The sequence below is a fragment of the Hemicordylus capensis genome, chromosome 5 (assembly GCF_027244095.1).
Source record: "Hemicordylus capensis ecotype Gifberg chromosome 5, rHemCap1.1.pri, whole genome shotgun sequence".
Classification (NCBI taxonomy): Eukaryota; Metazoa; Chordata; class Lepidosauria; order Squamata; family Cordylidae; genus Hemicordylus; species Hemicordylus capensis.
The window spans coordinates 250,927,925-250,944,495 of record NC_069661.1 but is presented as its reverse complement, the minus strand read 5'-3'; the positions used below and the strand labels follow the sequence as shown (position 1 = coordinate 250,944,495).

The window sequence follows — 16,571 nt, the reverse complement described above, 5'->3', positions numbered from 1 at the left end:
CTAAAATTCCATACAGCACAGGACGGAGTGGGAAATAGAGGCAGGGTAAATAGGGGAATGATATAGTTATTGTTGTTGTTATTATTATTATTATTATTATTATTAAATAATAATAACACATACTTAAGCAATTACAGTGGGGCATGGGAAATATGGGGCTGGGCCAAAGGATTTGTGGTAAAGATGGGTTTGGGTGCAAGAAACCTCTGGACTGGGGTGGCCAACTGCAATATTGTGAGTCCTCTTCATTACTGATCAAAAGCCCTTGATACACAAAGAGAGTACAGATGATGTCCATTTATGCATGAAGCGTCAACAGCCATTCAGATCTGTCAGAGTACACAGAGCCCAAAGTCCAGGAGCAGAGCTTGTGCCTTGCGTTCAGAAGATCCCCTGTTCTATCCCAAACTCTTCAAAGGGGAAGATCTCAGGTCAGAGGCTAGGAAAGACCTCTCATTACCTGAAACTGGACAGCGGCTAACATCAGTCAGAGGAGAGCTGGTCCTGTGGTAGCAAGTATGAAGCGTCCCCTTTGCCAAGCAGGGTCTGCCCTGGTTTGCATTTGGATGGGAGACTACATGTATGAGCACTGTAAGATATTACTCTTAGGGGATGGGGCCACTCTGGGAAGAGGATCTTCATGCTTGCAAGCAGAAGGTCCTGGCAGCATCTCCAAGATAGGGCTGGGAGAGAGTCCTTCCTGCAACTGTGGAGAAGCCGCTGTCAGTCTGTGCAGACAATACTGAGTTAGATGGACCCATGGTCTGACTCGGCAGAAGGCAGTTTCCTATGTTGACAGAGAGAAATTTCTCTCTCTCTCTCTCTCTCTCTCTCTCTCTCTCTCTCTCTCTCTCTCTCATAAGACTAGAACCAGGGGTCATCCCATGAAATTGATTGCCAAGAAATTTAGGACCAACAAAGGGAAGTACTTTTTCACACAACGCATAATGTGGTGACAGCCAACAACCTGGATGGCTTTAAGAGGAGTTTGGATCACTTCATGGAGGAGAGGTCTATCAACGGCTACTACTCAGAGGGCTACAGGCCACCTCCAGCCTCTAAGGCAGGATGCCTCTGGATACCAGTTGCAGGGGAGTAACATCAGGAGGGAGGGCATGCCCTCAACTCCTGCCTGTGGCTTCCAGTGGCATCTGGTGGGCCACTGTGTGAAACAGGATGCTGGACTAGATGGACTTCCTTGGGCCTGATCCAGCAGGGCTGTTCTTATGTTCCTAAGACACAATTCTAGCCAAGGCAGACCAATGGACCGATGCAATTATTGAGGCCAAATGACACATTATGACAAGTACACACTTGTCAACTGCATCTTCCTCTCTCTGCCCTCCAATATAGCAGCAGCAGAAGGGAGTGATCCAGATGCAGCACAGAAGAGCGGGGCGGGTTAGCCTTTTTTCACCACTACAGTCCTTGTCTGGATGGTGCCAATGGGAGCTTCCTCCCAGGGCAAGCAGGAGCTGCAGGGGACTCAATCTGACCTGGGACTGTGGCAGGGACACACATAGTTATTTAAAATATGTCTCTCCCATCCCTCTAGTGCAATGCTGCTCGGGGTGGATGAAAAAATGCTAAATAACTGTCAAACTGATAAAACCAAACAATAGAAAAACTTTTTATTAGCTGACACAAGGCCCCATATCACAAGAAAAGAAGCCAGTGTCCTTGTCGTTTTAGTTTCGGTTATCAAGGTATATGGCAAGCTGATATAATTCTGCACTGAATTATTCCTAGTCTGTCTTTGTATTTTTGACTGTCCTGCGACTTTCTTATATTTTGAATCAAATATTTTACTTATGGTTGTGGCTAAACAAATAAAGGAGTGACTGAGGATTGAGATAGAATTTGCTAGACAACAAAACAACTAAAACCAGGACCCAGTTAAAACCAAATTTAGATGTGGAAAGTTAAAAAGTTAAAACCCCACCAGGAATAGCTACAGAGAAAACATTAAAAAGCTACTCTAAAAAGATAAAATTTTGAGATGCTTTTTCAATACCCTGAAGGAGGATGCACGGCAAAACTCTTCTGGGAGGGCATTCCAAAGCTAAGCGATCACAACCGAAAAAGCCCTATCTTTAGGCCCTCCCAAATGAATCTCAGATAGTAGTAGGGCCGTGAGCAGGGTCTGAGATGCTGAACAAAGATGCTGGCAGGTTCATATAGGTCAATACAGCCTGGCATAAAAGGGCTAAAAGTCCCCCTTCCCCCCAATGTCCTGTTCCAAACCAGATTAGCCCCCCACAGCTATTATTTCGGGAGGAAAATAAGCAATTGTTATCAAGCACACACATGTTGTAATGTATCATTCGGCCTCATATTCACAGGAATAAACCACAATGGGGCCGCATTCTGCACAATTGCTGTTTCTCTGCATGTGTTTCCTCTCATGCAGAGAACTGAGTGTGCAGGGGTGTGTGTGTGTTTTTACAATGTGCTCTCCTTTTTCAGCATCAAAACACTTTGTGCTGCTTTGGTCTCCACTGCCAAAATGGGGAAGTCCAACCAACGTGCAAAGCCGGCCTGGGACCAGCAACGTCAACAGCCGTCAACATCACAAAACAAAAGAAAAACAAAGAGCTTACATTTCTGAAGCAGAACTGGGGAGCGGCTTCTGCTCCGCATTGCTTCTGGTAATCTGCCCAGTCAAAGTCTTGGCTAGAATAACCTGCAGAAGACAAACACTCTATTAAGCGATCCGTTCTTTCTCTCTCTCTCCCCCCCCTTCCCTCTCCTATACAAGGGGCACTTCACAAAATGACAATTCCCCCCCATTGGATAAGAGTTCTGTGCACTGGCTGACATGCTGCAGTCTTTCGCTGGCGTTCCTGACGTGCCAAGGCTGCCGCACTCCTGAAATTTAATCCAGGCAGCCCGGCACAAGCGTGCAACTCCTTGAAATCAATGCTGCCACTTTGCACTTCACTATTTGGTTGGAAACAACAGAAGTAGCACTGAACAAATTGCAGCAGGGATTTTTTCATTTATTTTTTCAAATTTGTACACTGCCCCAAACTTCTGTCTCAGAGCAGTTTACAACAACATTGTAAGGAATTGCACAAGAGGCTGCCTTTCATTTATTTTATTGGACTTATAAACCACCTGATGTAAAACACCTCCAGAGTCCAGTTCCCACATTATGCTGCATGAGTATACGGGTCTGTACCCTCGTTCATGTGTCTGTGTGAATGACTTTACCTGTGTTCATGTAAAAAGTGAACCCGGATACAGGCCTTTCAAGTGCATGGTACAAACAGGAAGTGTATTTCTGTACCTGCGTTCAGCATAACATGTGAAAGGCTGTACCTATGTACAGATCTGTACCTGGGTACACTGTACACTTGTTGTACAAGTGTTGAACATAATGTGTGAATGGGCCTTAGGTGGTTTACATAACATTTCCAAAAAGCCAACACTTAAAACCATTAAAAACAGAAACCGAGCCCAGGGTGGGGTGTGTGTGTGTAGATGTTACGAGAGAGAGAGAGAGAGAGAGAGAGAGAGAGAGAGAGAGAGAGAGAGAGAGAGAGCGCCACACACACTTGCATGCGTGCGCCCACGTGCGCGCGCACACACACACACACTCTCTCTCTCTCTAGGGTACCTGAGTTGAATCACCTTAAGTGGCGCAGCAGGGAAATGCTTGACTAGAAAGCAGAAGGTTTTTGGTTAGAATCCCCACTGGTACTATATCGGGCTGCAGCGATATAGGAAGATGCTGAAAGGCATCATATCATACTGTGCAGGAGGAGGCCATGGTAAACCCCTCCTGTATCTACTAAAGAAAACCACAGGGCTCTGTGGGCGCCAGGAGTCGAAATCGATTCGACGGCACACGTTACCTTTACCTGAGCTGAAGGTTTCAGACAGAAGGGGGCACACTTGTTTAAAAAGGCTCAACCATTATGCAGGGGAGGGCTGCAGAATGGGATCTGGAGCCAGAACTCCACTGGAGATGGAGACCAGAATGCTTCCCGCCACTAGCTTCTTCAACCCTGGGAGCTGCCACGGCGACATCATCCAAAGTGCGGCTGTGCATCTCCACCTGCCTTCCACCCACCCACAGACTGCTTCTCTGGATGGCAGCCATGCCCTCAATGTTGACAGGGCATCCTTTGGTTCATACCAGCAGCTTATTCATTACAGGCACCTTTGGACAATCCGAACTGCATGCTGTGTAACAGGGTTGGCGCAAGTCAGACGCAAGGCCACGGAGGAGCCGAGAGCTGTACGTTTCGCAAAGTGTGATACCCCTTGAGCAAGTGGAAACGTCCTATCTGCTTAATAGCTCGTAAAAGGGCCCCATCATTCTTACACTTAAGAAAAAGAGATCTATAAATCCAGCTTAATAAAGATAACCAGTGCCTGTGCAGTGCTTACACCGAGTGGCAGCTAATGGAGACTCATTGGCTGATAGGCACCAAAGTGGAAAGCACGGGCCTCTTTCTGCTAGGGATGTGTGAACCAGTTTGATGGTTCAGGGGTTCATGGTCTCTGAGAGGCCCTGGGCCATGCCAGGCCACGCAGAGGCCATTTGGGCATGTGCGGCAGCTGCCATTTTGGCCACCGTGCCGATCTATGGAGGCCTAAACCAGCCGGAAAACTGGCCAGAATGGCCAGAGGTGGTGATTTTGGAGGCTGGACGGGGGGAGGGGGAACCTCCACGGACCCCGCCAGCCCAAGGGGAGAAAAGTTTTTTTAAAAAAATTTCAGGAAGGGAAATATTCGTGAACCTCCCCAGACCGAACCGAAATAGGGGGAAGAGTTCGAGGGGTGCTAGACCGAACCGATCCGGTCAGGTTTGAGTCCAATTCAGACTCGAACCGAACTGGGCCAGCCGGTTCTGTGCACACCCCTACTTTCTGACCCTGGAGAATCAGCACAGGTCTCCTATAGCAGTCTAGTGTACAGTTCTTCTCTACAACTAATGCGCCTTAGAAATTATTTGATGCTAGAGGGAAGAATTCAGTTTATTTATTTATTTATTTATTTATTACATTTCTATACCGCCCTATCTATCCAAAAGCTCTGGGTGGTGTAAAGGTAAAATGTGCCATTGAGTTGATGTCGACTCCTGGCGATCACAGAGCCCTGTTGCTGTCTTTGGTAGAATACAGGAGGGGTTTACCATTGCCTCCACCCGTGCAGTATGAGATGATGCCTTTCAGCATCTTCCTATATCGCTGCTGCCTGATATGTTTCCCATAGTCTGGGAAACATACCAGCGGGGATTCGAACCAGCTACCTCTTGCTCCCTAGGCAAGTTATTTTCCCACTACACCATTAGGTGGCTCACAGCAATCAAAAACAAAAAACCAAACAATTTTAAAGCATTTAAAAACAAATTTAAAAACAGTTTAAAACTAGTCAAAAAACAAATAAGAACAATTTAAAAACCTTGGACGGCCTGGTCAAACAAATAGGTTTGGAGGCCAACAATGAGCCCAAATGACGGATTTCTGCCAGGAGTGCATTCCACAGTCCAGGAGCAGCTGTAGAGAAGGCCCAGTTTTGAGTTGCCACCAGACGTACCGGTGGTAACTGGAGACAGACCTCTTCAGACAACCTCAACGAGCGGTGGGGATCATACAGAAGAAGGCATTCTCTCCGGTAACCTAGACCTAAGCCATTCAAGGCTTTAAAGGTAATAAGCAGCACTTTGTATTTTGCCCGGAAACATATTGGCAGCCAGTGCAACTGTTTTAAAACAGGCATCATACGGTGTCTCCGTTTTAGAGATCTGCACTCTGACCTCCCCCACCAGAATGAGGCTAGGCTGGTATAATGGCACACTAAAGGTGTGTATGGAACTGCCACAGCCCAGCACAATGATCTTCACTATTTTTCAAGTGGGGACCACTTGGGCAGAAAATCGTCAATGTGAGAGGCATTTCCCACTATGCCAACCTCCACACAGTATTAATAATAAAGATCAGGAGTAACTGTAATGCAGTCCTAGATTAATTTAGATGGCACACACACAGACATGGATATTTTAATAATAAGAGTTGATAGTACTTAATATAAATGCTTAAATATTAAGAGCTTTAAAAAATCATGGTATATAAACAGTCCTCACACATATGTTGGTTAATTCATTGATCATAAAAAGTCCTCAGGCGTAAGCTGGCTGAATCTTGTAGTCCTGGGGTTCTTAGTTGAATTCAACTCTGTGTAGTTCCTTATCCAGCCATTGCACAGTCATGCATTTCGACCTCTGTGACTTTTTTCATACCATGTACTCACGAGGACAATGCACCTGCAGCCTCCTCCTAGTACCAATAAGTTTTCCCCATTTCCCCAAGCGTTCCTTCTTAATAGTCATACTTGCACATCTTTCTGCTTTCAGATGTATCCATCGTACTTGTTTGTTATTTCTCTGTGTAAACCGCCCTGAGCCATTTTTGGAAGGGCAGTATAGAAATTGAATTATTGTTGTTGTTGTTCGTGTTGTTATTATTATTTAGGATATCAAGCCCTTATAGTAAAAGTTAAAAACTTAGAGCCATTTGTCCATATACAGTACAGTAAACTTATCCGATCAGAAATGTACAGTTCAAGCTTCTTGCAAAGGGTCTGTGAGGCAATGAAGCCAACCAGACCTATCTTCTTGGTTGCAGGCACATTGTCCTTGTGAGAACATTGTATGAAAAAAGTCACTGAGGAAGGCTGAAGGCCGAAACGCATGACTGTGCAATGGCTGTATAAGGAACTACAAGGACTTCACTTCAACTAAGAACCACAGGACCATAAGATACAGCCAGCTTATGTCCGAGGACTCTTTATGATCAATGAATTAACCAACATATGCATGAGGACTTTTTATATACCATGATTTTTAAAAGCTCTTGTCGACTTTTATGCATTTATATTAAGTACTATGAACTTTTATTATTAAAATATCAATTTATATGTTTATTTCTTCTCTACGTTATGGTTACTCCTGATCTTTTATATTATTCCAGTTACTTTCTGGCTCAGGACTAGTTCCTGTTTTTTGGAAGGTCTCCACACAGGATTGTCTTTTTCTCGGTGCTGGGAGGGCCCTTTACGAGAGACGGAGCCCTCTCTTCAGCAGAGCTCGAGGAGGAGGAAAGCCCTGGGAGGGGCAACACTTCCCTGCACTCAGGGCATGCCTTCCGGGATGGGGCAGAGGCAGAAGAGGGCATTGTTTCCCTGTAAAGGGGCTCCCTTGACACAGGGAAAATGCGGCACTGCAGGGTGGGAAAGGCAGCACTGCACATGGTGCCAGGCGGCCGGTGCAGAGAATCCAGTTTTGGCCAAAGCTCCACGGACGTCCAGTAACAATCAGTTAGGGGGCCAAACGTAGGGTTGGTGAGAGCCGTCACTGTCTCCTGATCCTTACAACAAAGAACACCGGCCTGGCATCTCTGCATTTACACAGAGGTGGCAGGAGAGACCCTTGGAAAGACATGTCTCTTCCTGAGTCACTGGAGAGCCACAGTCAGTCAGAACAGACAGGAAGTAGCTACAGGAAGTGCTCAGGCATATGGCACAATCGGTTTCAGAAAACCGTGTCTGAAGTTGCAACGCCTTAACTCAGAACCTCTTTTCCTGCAGAAAATGAACGATGTTATAAATGGGAGTTTGGTTCCTGAGCCAAGGCCAGAGAGACTAATTCCCCCCCCCCGCCCCCGCTGCTGTAAAAAGTGGGTGATGATGGGTCAGTCACAAAGATGTAGCACAGCAGTGGAGGAGAGCTGGGGAGGCGAGCTGGTCTTGTGGTAGCAGGTGTGGATTGTCCCCTTTGCTAAGCAGAGACCTCCCTGATTTGCATCTGGACTACATACGTGAGCACTGTCTGCTGTAAGCTATTCCTCTTAGGGGAAGGGGCCATAACATTAGAAGATCATCTGCTTTGCATGCAAAGAGGTCCCAGGTTCACTCCCTGGCATCTCCGGGTGGGGCTGGGAGAGACTCCTGCCTGGAACCGTGGAGAGCTGCTGCCAGTCAGTGTAGACCAGGCCTGCTCAACTTAGGCCCCCCCCCGCTGTTTTTGGACTACAACTCCCAGAATCCCCAGCCAAGCGGTCACTAGACAGGGATTATGGGAGTTGTAGGCCAACCTCTGCAGGAGGGCCCAAGCTGAGCAGCCCTGGTGTAGTCCATACTGAACTAGATGTTCCATGGTCTGACTCAGTCTAAGGCAGCTTTCTATGAGAGCGTTAGCGATGCAAGTGATGTTCGAGCAGAGAAGGCTCAAAATGCAAACACCTCCTGCTTGAAACCACTCCCAGTGTGGGTCAACCCCGGACTCATTTGAACCCCGGAGAGATCCAAAAGGGGATTCAGCAAGTCGCTACTACGTCCCTCACCACTCACCAGCAAAAAATCTTTACCCTTGGTAAAGAGGAGGCGACTCGGAGAGTCTTGGATGAAACTAACGGTCCTGAACGGTCCCCAGGGTGTTTCAGTTTCGGGTCAGGCAGGCGCTTGAAAGAAACCCACCCCCCACCTCCAGTGCAAGTTATTTCCCCCCTCTTTGTGTAGGTGAGCAAAGTGGGGCGGGAGCACATGAAAGTCGTTTGCTTTTTAAATTCTTCCTTTTGAATGCTTGAAATGTCCCACGTAGTTTTTCAAGTATACCATGGGAACACTTGAAAATCCCTAATATTTTGGAAACTCAGATGAAAGGAGGTGTGTGTATATGTGCACATGTGTGAGAAGGAGGGATTCACCACTAGATACTGCAGCAAAAGAAATGAGCCCGTATACTCTGATGCCTCTGACAAGGGCCCCCCCCCGCCTTAGGTGCCCAGCTGTTTTAAGACTACAGTTCCCATCATCCCCAGCCACAATGACTGGAAGTTGAAGTCCTCTGTGGTTTGAAATGATGGTTTGAGATGTTTGTGGCCCAACATGGCTTAGGCCCTGGGTATCTAAGAGAACGTCTTCTTTATGATGAGCCCCACCGCCCATTGAGGTCATCTGGTGAGGTCTGTCTCCAGTTGCTGCCAGCTCGGCTGGTTGCCACACGGGGACGGGCTTTCTCGGTTGCTGCCCCGAGACTGTGGAATGCGCTCCCTACTGAGATACGATCCTCCCCATCTCTGACAATTTTTAAAAAGCATTTGAAAACCCACCTCTTCACCCAAGCTTTTTCAGTTCTTTAAAATTTTAAGGTTTTAATTTGTGGGTGATTTTTAAATTGTTAAATTGTTTTAAGTTTTTGTATATGTTTTAACTTGTTTTATGCTATTGTGTACAAATATTTATTATTATTATTATTATTATTATTATCATCATCATCATCATCATCATCATCATCATCAACAACAACATCTGGTAACACAAGATTAGGACCTCTGCTCTATAAGACCATCTTCAACACTTTTGAGACAGGATAGTCTGTCTCCAATTGTAGACTCTGCAATTCTAAACCCACCATTAAATATAACAATAAGTCTGGGCTAGGCAACGGTAAGGTGAAGTGTGCCGTCAAGTCGATTTCGACTCCTGGCACCCACAGAGTCCTGTGGTTTTCTTTGGTAGAATACAGGAGCGGTTTACCATTGCCTCCTCCCGCACAGTGTGAGATGATGCCTCTCAGCATCTTCCTATATCGCTGCTGCCCAATATAGTACCAGTGGGGATTCGAACCGGCAACCTTCTGCTTGTTAGTCAAGCATTTCCCCACTGTGCCATTAGGTGGCAGCAGTAGCACCCTGCTAATCCCATGAAAGCATCACATGGAAATACAGACCTTTGGGAGGTGTAAGATGGACTCCGTTTTTAAGGCACCACTGTACTGGCAGGATCCCTAAGGAATCGGCATGGTAGAGCATCGAAGTCTTTCTAGCTTCAGGACGGAGATCATCCAGGGTCACTTGGATAAAATGACTGTTAAAAACCTGGAGGGAACAATATCACTTAATACAGTTGATTGGTGAAGTTCTTAAGTCACCTGCAGCATTTTAGATTGTTACTTCTTGAGGGGGTGGGGTGGGCAGTCTTTTTTGTTTGCTAATTTGTCCATTTGCTGGGAAAGACTAGTGAGCTGTGGAATCTAATTTACTATTTCCATGAGTCCTTCCATCTTCCAGCATGCCATGTATTCAGGATACTTATCCTTTGATGCAAGTATGTGTTTTCACAACACAGATCCAAATCATAGTTATGAAGCACACATGTATATTATCATCAACAGTTTGTTTAATAGTGCATCCTCCTGCCTGGAATAAATGGTTTGACTAATTTATCTCCCTTGAAGCTCTGCAGATAATATTCTCAACCTGCTGACTCTTCGGGACACTTATCTGCAAAAGCAATGCAGTAGTTTCACACCCTGGTTTTTTATGGGAAGCAAAAAATCATGAATATTCATGACAACCCTACAAAGAACCCAGTTGGTTGATGGGGCTGAATATAAGTTACAGTGAATTTCCAAAATGTGATGAATGCCAGCACAGGCAAGTGAATGCCAATACCAGATGAGGTTTGGGAATGCTGAAACATATACATCTCTTTCTGTAATTTTTAGATTTACACAAATGAATCTTGGGAATCCCAGCATTAATGCAATTTATATTTTATTGCTCTCTGTTCTCATTTTATGATGTTCTCATTTTATGATGTGTTTTGTGAATTGTGATTTTAAGGTTCTATATTAGCCGCTTGGGGGTTATTGCAAAAGGTGGGGTGTACATGGAAAAAAGAATAAAAATAAATCTCATTATGTGACTGTCAGTACTAATTGACTAGCTCTGCGGGCTTAGACGCTGATCAAAATTTGTTTGGGACTGTGCTGGGAGGATCAAAGAGATTTTGACATTCACTGTAATTAAACAAACATATGTAACAACAACAAAACAATACCTTCACGGTATATCAAAAACTCCCACTGGATGGATGAGTTCGGTGGTAAATTCAAATTACTGGGACTTAAGTGTACTTGAAAATGTAAAATGAGGAAAACAAGAAGGGGAAAGAAACGTTTGCCAACCCCTGTTATCATAAATTCATTAGGGAGCAGGAAGGGTTATGACTAGGCCTGTACAAAGCAGGGCCACACTGCTTTGAAGACCACTTTGGAGCTCCCAAAGGTCCTCAACTTGCCTCAGCCCCCTTTGACCCTGCTTTGCTTTGAGCCAAACCCTTGGGTGGCTCAAAATGATGGCCCCTGCCCTCCCACCTCACCCTCCACCCCTCAAATGGCAGGGCCAAAAAGAAAAGGCAAATCTCTTTCTCTTTACTCCCCGCCATGAAATAGCAAGCAGCCATGTTGGCTTTCAAAATGACTCTTTTTTACCTTTCCCCACAGCATTGTGGGAAATTGTGTGGGTGCTCCTGGAATTTGTAATCTTTTCTGAGGCTGCAGCCATTACATTTTTATGATATTATTATTATTTCTTATTTACACAGTCAGACAGGTGTTATTGACTGGTTTGTTTTATCCAGACATCGAGTCCTTCCCAAGGACCTGGGATGCCAGAATTTTATTGTCAATTGTTATAGATATCGTCACAGAATATAGGCTGTTCCCAGTAAAGCTGCTTTTTGTAATTGGCTGATGGTGATTTCTGTGGCCCCTCTGGTGTTGAGGTGCTCTTCAGGTTGTTTTGGGATTGCACCTAGGGTGCCAATTACCACTGGGATTATTTTGGTTGTTGTTGTTATTATATATTCGATTTCTATACCGCCCTTCCAAAAATGGCTCAGGGCAGTTTACACAGAGAAAGACTAAATAAATAAGATGGATCCCTGTCCCCAAAGGGCCCACAATCTAAAAGAAACATAAGACAGACACCAGCAACAGTCACGGGAGGTACTGTGCTGGGGGTGGATAGGGCCAGTTACTCTCCCGCTGCTAAAAAGCAAGGAAAGAAGTGTTAATAGACAGTGCCCCTCTCTTTCCACTCCGGCTGGATCCACATATGCAAAAGAATAAGGTGACAGGGCTCTGAGGTGGTTGAATTGGCTGGGACCTCGGTGGCCCCCTCCGCCGAGGGCCCCATCTCTATCTGTGGCGGCCCTATCACCACTGGCAGCCTGGCCAGCTGTGGGAATGCTGTTCGAGCCATCTACATGTGGAGTGGCAGGATGGGAAAAACAACGGCAAGCTCTGAGCAAGCAGCCCGAGGCAGAAGCAGGCAGCTGGCCGCGGAGGAGGCAGGAGGAGGCTCCTAGATGCTGAGCAGCTTGTGTTCTTTGAACACATCCGCCCAGTCATAGTTCCACCCCTGGAATGGGCTGCTCCACCTGAGACTCCATCACATGTTTTAAGGTCGCCCTCAGGGGAGGAGCCATCATTGAGCAAACGGGTTCAAAGAACCCGTGCCGCCCATGAAAAGGGCCGCTGGAGCCCCCGTTGCCCGTGATGTCACATGCCTAGTGGGTGTGGCCCGATTGTTCAAAGGCCTGCTGCCCCAGTCCTCCCCCTCTAATTTTCAGGCAGCACTTGCTGCCTGACAGCATTTATTTCCCTTTCTGAAAATAAATGCTGTCAGGCAGCAAACACTGCCTGAAATGAGATGGAGAGAGCTCACTCGGGACTCTCCGGAACCTGAGCCATGTGCCAGTGTGCATCACGTCACACGCATGGGGCATCACTGGCAGGGCTGAAAACAGGCTGCTGTTCGGCTGGCTCCGCTCCTGGTTGCCCTACATAATAAAAAGCTCCATGCAAGGAGAAAACTAGCACAGCAGTGTGAGAGCAAGGCTAGAACCTCTCTCCCTTATGGGCTAGCTTTCCACTTGCAAAGAAGTGTTTTCTTTAACACAGGGAGATGTTAAAAAAGGAAAAGGGAAATAGTGACTCTCTGCCTGCAGCCTGAATTGAGGCAGGCCATTTGACCACCACATGTATAGACGAGGCCTCAAGCTTAACAAGCCCAGCCTGGTCTGCTTTGCCCATTTTAGGCTTCTCACCTTAGATACTGTTGCAGGACAAATACTGCACGGTTCCGTTATATCACCCACTGCTTCCAGCTTCATTCCTACTGTGAACAAGTGGTCCCTCAAGTCGGTGTGGTCCTGCCAAGCAAAAGCAAAGGAGTCAAGAGTCACTAGGGTTGTCCACTGGTGGCACTTCTGGCCCCGATGCACTCACGGGCTATGCAGCAATACAAACTGAGCTCAGACGCACAATAAGACAGGTCTGAAACTGCTTCTGCACATGCCGATGTTCTGTTTTCCAGTGTGGGCAGACATTTTTAAACACATCCCCACAAAGGCTTCCAAAGTCTGGTCAGCAGCGACATGATAAAGTTATCTTGGGTTTGAGGAAAGGATGGCCATCAGGAGGAGAGCTGGTCTTGTGGTGGCAGGTATGAATTGAAGCAGGGTCCACCCTCATTTGCTTTTGAATGGGAATCTCGCCTCTGTAACACTCTCTTATATTTAGTCTGGGGGGAAGCAATAGTGTCTCTTGCAGGTTCTTGCTGGGATCCACCTTGTGATTCTTCTAGGAATGAGAGTCCCTTTGGGTCAAGGAAACATTTTATGGCCCTCCAGCGGCACAGAGAATGGGAATCGCCACTTCTGGTTTGCCACCTAATAGCACAGCGGGAAATATCTTGATTATCAAGCCAGAGGTTGCTGGTTCGAATCCCCATTGGCATGTTTCCCAAACTATGGGAAACACCAATATTGGGCAGCAGCGATATAAGAAGAGGCTGAAAGGGCATCACAGGGCTCTGTGGTTGCCAGGAGTCGACACAGACTCGACATCACACTTTGCTTTTAGTTTGGCAAAGAGACTCATTTTTAAATGGTGGCTCTCCTAGACTTAGATGAGGGGGGTGTGTGTGTGTGTGTGTGTGTGTGTGTGTGTGTGAGAGAGAGAGAGAGAGAGAGAGAGAGATTGTACACCAATTTGGGATAGGGAATCCTTTTCTTATTCCTTCTGCTATATAAACTACTTTGAGAAATTTTGTTGTTGACAATTAGTACATGAATATTCAACAACCACATTTCCAGTCATTTGTGAAAAGCACACAAAGGTGCCACTCTGTTGAGAATCAACCATAGGTCTGATTTTCTGTGCAGGCACCTGGGTTTGGGAGCTCTCTCCTAAGCTTGTTGTCTGGTGCCATCATGACTGGACAGAATCCAGATGCCCACTGCCCTCGCATTGGGACATCCCACGTGTGTAACTATTTTCCCCCAATCCTCCTCTTCCCTCTGTGTCTCAAACTATGCTCCTGAGGGTCCCCCAGCCCTCTGGGATCTATTTAGCTGGGCATAGGGTACAGATCAAGAAAAATCATTGCATGCATGCAACTTTCCAACACAAAGGCAGTGCTAATCTGAATGCTTCACACTGTCATTTAGGCAACAGGCTAAGACTCCCCTATTTTATTTATTTCCCCAAGCTTTTAAACAATGCATTCTGATGGTACTAAATTACATATTACACAAAGTCTCTTATTGGCCACTGTGTTCTTGGTGGTTGTTTCCCACCAGGAAGGCAATGTTGAGGGTCATAGCCATATCCATTAAATGTGAACTTTTAGTTTGCAGCTTTGGGCATACACTATTCATGCATACATACAGTATTCCTGTTTTCCAGCTATGTCTCCAACTAAAGCTGCATTGGGACAAATTTCGAGCAAGTTGCTTATTCTATTTCGTTTAGATCAAGAGTAATCTCCTCTCGGCAACAAAGCAATATTCCTGCCTCACCAGTATATTTACAAATACAATTCTTTCAACAGGTTTAACTGTAATTTAGAGACCAATATATTTCCCCCCAAACACCTGCACAGCTTTAAGCATGGCTGTCGGTAAAATCCCTAGTTAGGTTCACTGTTTTATATTGTATTCTCAATCAAAGGTTAGTTTTGTATAGATTTCAAACCCTATCCTGGGTTCCCCCACTCAATCCCTGTGGACTGTCTCTGAGTGCCACATTTAAAAGTTTCTCTTGGGAGCAAGAAATTTTTTTATCCTAAATGAAACTACATAAAATTGATATTACTAAGGACCCTTGGCTTGCTAATGCTATGGCCTCTGCTTTTTCTACCCAGAGAAAGCATCAGTTTTTAAAATGAAACTAGTAGTGTTCTGATCACAACAAAAACCCTCTGGAAAGGGACCAAAAGTAATAATCTCCCCCCACGCTCTCTCTCTCTCTCTCTCTCTCTCTCACACACACACACAGAGATGGGAGACTAAAATAACTTACCAAGATGATAAAATAAAGCAATTAAAGCATTATTTAAAAATGCATAAAGAAGTAAGACACCACCTATCCAAAGGCTGACACGTGACATTTTATTTAGAGGAGATAACAATATTGTTAATGCCCATTTTTGTTTCATTGCAGATATGCCAGTCTTCCTTGCATACAGGAGAAGAGGACAGAGAAGACAAATAGTGACCCATATGGACTCTCTGTTGGCGAAAGAGCCGTTTCATCCCTGCTTTCAAGGCTACATTTCCCTTAGGTGCTTTGTGGGATCTGTCTCCACAGATGGCATCCTACCGGATGGGTGAACAGAAAGTCACGGCAAACAAAGCCATACACACAGACTCTGCATGAAATACACACACATGCATTCATGCAAACATATTCCTAGAAATGGAGCAGTTGCCTTCTACTGAGCTGGTCCATCCAGGCCAAGATTATCGATACTGACTGGAAGCGGCTCTCCAAGGTTTCAGGCAGAAGTCCCGCCCAGACCTACCTGGAGATGCTGCCAGGGGTTGAACTTGGGACCTCCTCCATGGAAAGCAGGTGCTGAGTTATGGCCCACCCCCTACACAGCCAGCCTTGCCACCTGAAACCGGGGCTCTCCTCTCCCAGGAATCTCTGCATCAGGGATCTGCATACGGCCACACCTGGCCGGACTGGGGAACTTTGTACGGGTTTAAAGGTCCATCCGTCCCAGATCCCAGTGTCTCCCTCATCCACGCAAATGGCTGGGTGGGCGGGTGGGCTATAGGAATGGTTCAAAAGGCAGCCCCCAACATGGATTCCCGAGCAGCCAAGTTTTATTCTTTCCACAGAAAGACTGGTGAAGGGGGGGCAGCCCCTTCCCCTGGGGGTTCTTGCTCCCCTGCCTTACTCATGATCTGGGGGTCAGTAGTGCAAGTCAAAAACCTTCTCCAAAAATATGGCCATTCAATCCGGGGTGGCTGCTCAATCATGAGAGTGAAAGGCCATGGAGACACCCCACAAACAAGTCATGAGAAGGACCATCAGAGGGGAGAGATTTGCCAAGCAAATTCAGTCATAGCAAAACATCCCCTTTAGGGGTATGCACAAAACCAGTTTGCCCAGTTCGAGGCCAGACTCAAGCTGGACTGGGCATGTTCGGTTTTGCACACACACCCCCACACACCCTGACTCAGCTTGAGTTCAAGTCAGCTCAGGGGTTCTAAATGTTTAAAAACAATTTCCCCCCATTTAGAGCCCCTAAGTTGGCCCGGGGGCTTCAGCTTTAACCAAACTGGGCCCTGTTTGGCTCGAGGTCAAGCCATCGAGCAGACCCGGTTCGATGGCAAACTGGCTCGACCTCAAGCCGGTTCGCACATCCCTAATCCCCTTCTCCCACAGACATCTCCTTCATGAGAGTTTCAGGCCATGGGGGCTC

General features: G+C 46.3%; 1 protein-coding gene across 5 annotated transcripts in view; it reads right to left on the bottom strand.

Moving 5' to 3' along the window:
- Window positions 1-16,571, bottom strand: part of SFMBT2 (Scm like with four mbt domains 2) — a 115,300-nt gene that overhangs the window by 37,622 nt on the left and 61,107 nt on the right. For all 5 annotated transcript variants that reach the window (XM_053256708.1, XM_053256711.1, XM_053256709.1 and 2 more), the window contains 3 exons: window positions 12,904-13,008; window positions 9,740-9,887; window positions 2,601-2,683 (listed from right to left, as the gene is read on the bottom strand). In XM_053256708.1, coding sequence (XP_053112683.1) covers window positions 2,601-2,683; window positions 9,740-9,887; window positions 12,904-13,008 — 336 coding nt within the window. The remainder of the gene's footprint in view (window positions 1-2,600; window positions 2,684-9,739; window positions 9,888-12,903; window positions 13,009-16,571) is intronic.